The sequence below is a fragment of the Pygoscelis adeliae genome, unplaced genomic scaffold, assembly GCF_000699105.1.
Source record: "Pygoscelis adeliae isolate BGI_AS28 unplaced genomic scaffold, ASM69910v1 Scaffold1065, whole genome shotgun sequence".
Classification (NCBI taxonomy): domain Eukaryota; kingdom Metazoa; phylum Chordata; class Aves; order Sphenisciformes; family Spheniscidae; genus Pygoscelis; species Pygoscelis adeliae.
In genome coordinates this window covers 24,808-26,078 of record NW_008824730.1, presented here as the reverse complement: position 1 = coordinate 26,078, position 1,271 = coordinate 24,808, and the positions used below count along the sequence as shown (strand labels likewise).

General features: G+C 61.1%; 2 protein-coding genes across 2 annotated transcripts in view; both read right to left on the bottom strand.

Annotated features, from left to right (window-relative positions):
• DCPS (decapping enzyme, scavenger) overlaps positions 1-1,005 on the bottom strand; it is an 18,203-nt gene extending 17,198 nt beyond the window's left edge. Inside the window, exons 1-2 of the mRNA XM_009323403.1 lie at positions 928-1,005; positions 60-228 (exon numbers count right to left, since the gene is read on the bottom strand). Coding sequence (XP_009321678.1) covers positions 60-228; positions 928-1,005 — 247 coding nt within the window. The remainder of the gene's footprint in view (positions 1-59; positions 229-927) is intronic.
• Positions 1,006-1,224: 219 nt separating this feature from the next.
• TIRAP (toll-interleukin 1 receptor (TIR) domain containing adaptor protein) overlaps positions 1,225-1,271 on the bottom strand; it is a gene marked incomplete at its 5' end in the record, with an annotated part of 2,143 nt that continues 2,096 nt past the window's right edge. Inside the window, one exon of the mRNA XM_009323402.1 lies at positions 1,225-1,229. Coding sequence (XP_009321677.1) covers positions 1,225-1,229 — 5 coding nt within the window. The remainder of the gene's footprint in view (positions 1,230-1,271) is intronic.

Here is a 1,271-nt window from a genome sequence, read left to right as displayed (position 1 = left end):
GAGCCGCAGAGCGAGCCGCCCTCCTGGGACCCACCCCACGCGAGGCCGAGAGCGCTCACCGCTCAGCTCCGGGGGAGGATAGAGGTGGTACGTGCTGTAAATGTCATTGCGCATCTGCAGCTCCAGCTTCGTGTGCTTCTTCAGCAGGTCCGATACCTTCTCCTCCTGGAAAGGAGTCTTTTCCAGGATGACTACGGCATCTGTCCCCTCTCCGGAGGGGCCGGTCACCTGGAATAAGAACGGATAAAGCCGTTGGCAAACACGGACCCAGTGCTGGGCAGAGAGTTTGAGGCCAGGACCTGAACGACTCCACCCAGGGACCGCAGCAGGCACCTTGCAGCCCCTCAATTCTCGTGCGCAAACCCCTCCTAGTCCAGCCAACCACTGGGCAGCACCCATCCAAAAATAAAAGGCCCGTTTGCCCCAAAGCGCGGCAGGAATCTGCTCCCCGTCAGGGAACACAGGCTGTTTTCTGGGAGAGGATGGGATGCGGTCAACAGCTCAGCCCATCTGCACCTCCCCGGATGCTCCCAGCGCCCACGGCTGCGTTCCCGCTGACCCACATCACCGATTCCATCTCAGATACTCGCAAGACAACAAGTCGGCACGGGGCCCGCTGACCAGGCGGTCGGAGGGTCAGGAAGAGGGCAAGAGGCAGGCGTTAGGGGTTTGCATCATGGTCAGGGAGCAAGCCTAAGCTGTTTTGGGGCAGGGAGCACTGCTGCCCTGCTCCGAGGAACCACAGCCCAGATCCGGATGCGGCCTGGGGCGCGGAGCACACCCCCCCGCGTCGCTCCTGTCGGTACAGGAGCCAGGCGAGGCCTCGCTGAAGACCGCTGGGGGAGAGCAAAGGGGTTCACCTGGGGCTCCCAGCCCAGCCACGCTCGGGGCAGAGCGGGCAGGGCCGTGCCCGGCTCAGTTACCCACTGACCACCAACCCGCCACCGTGAGGCCGAAGCGGCAGCTTGAAACGTCCCCGTCCTCGTCGCCTGCTCGGATGCACATCTCCAGGAGACGGGAGCTGAGGCGGCTGCGCGGTTCCCGCCCCACGGCCGGACTCTCCGGCCATTAAAAAAAAGAGTTATTACGAATATTTCCCTTTTACGGCGCCCGATTGACACGTCTATCCTATTTACAGCCCCGGAGTTAGCACCTTGCATTGCAATTCAGTGCCACTTTACCTACCAAGCACGAAAAAACTGCTCGCTGGGCCAAAAGGAACCGCTACGCTAATAAGAAAAAATAACCTGAGGCTTGAAATACGGTTTCCA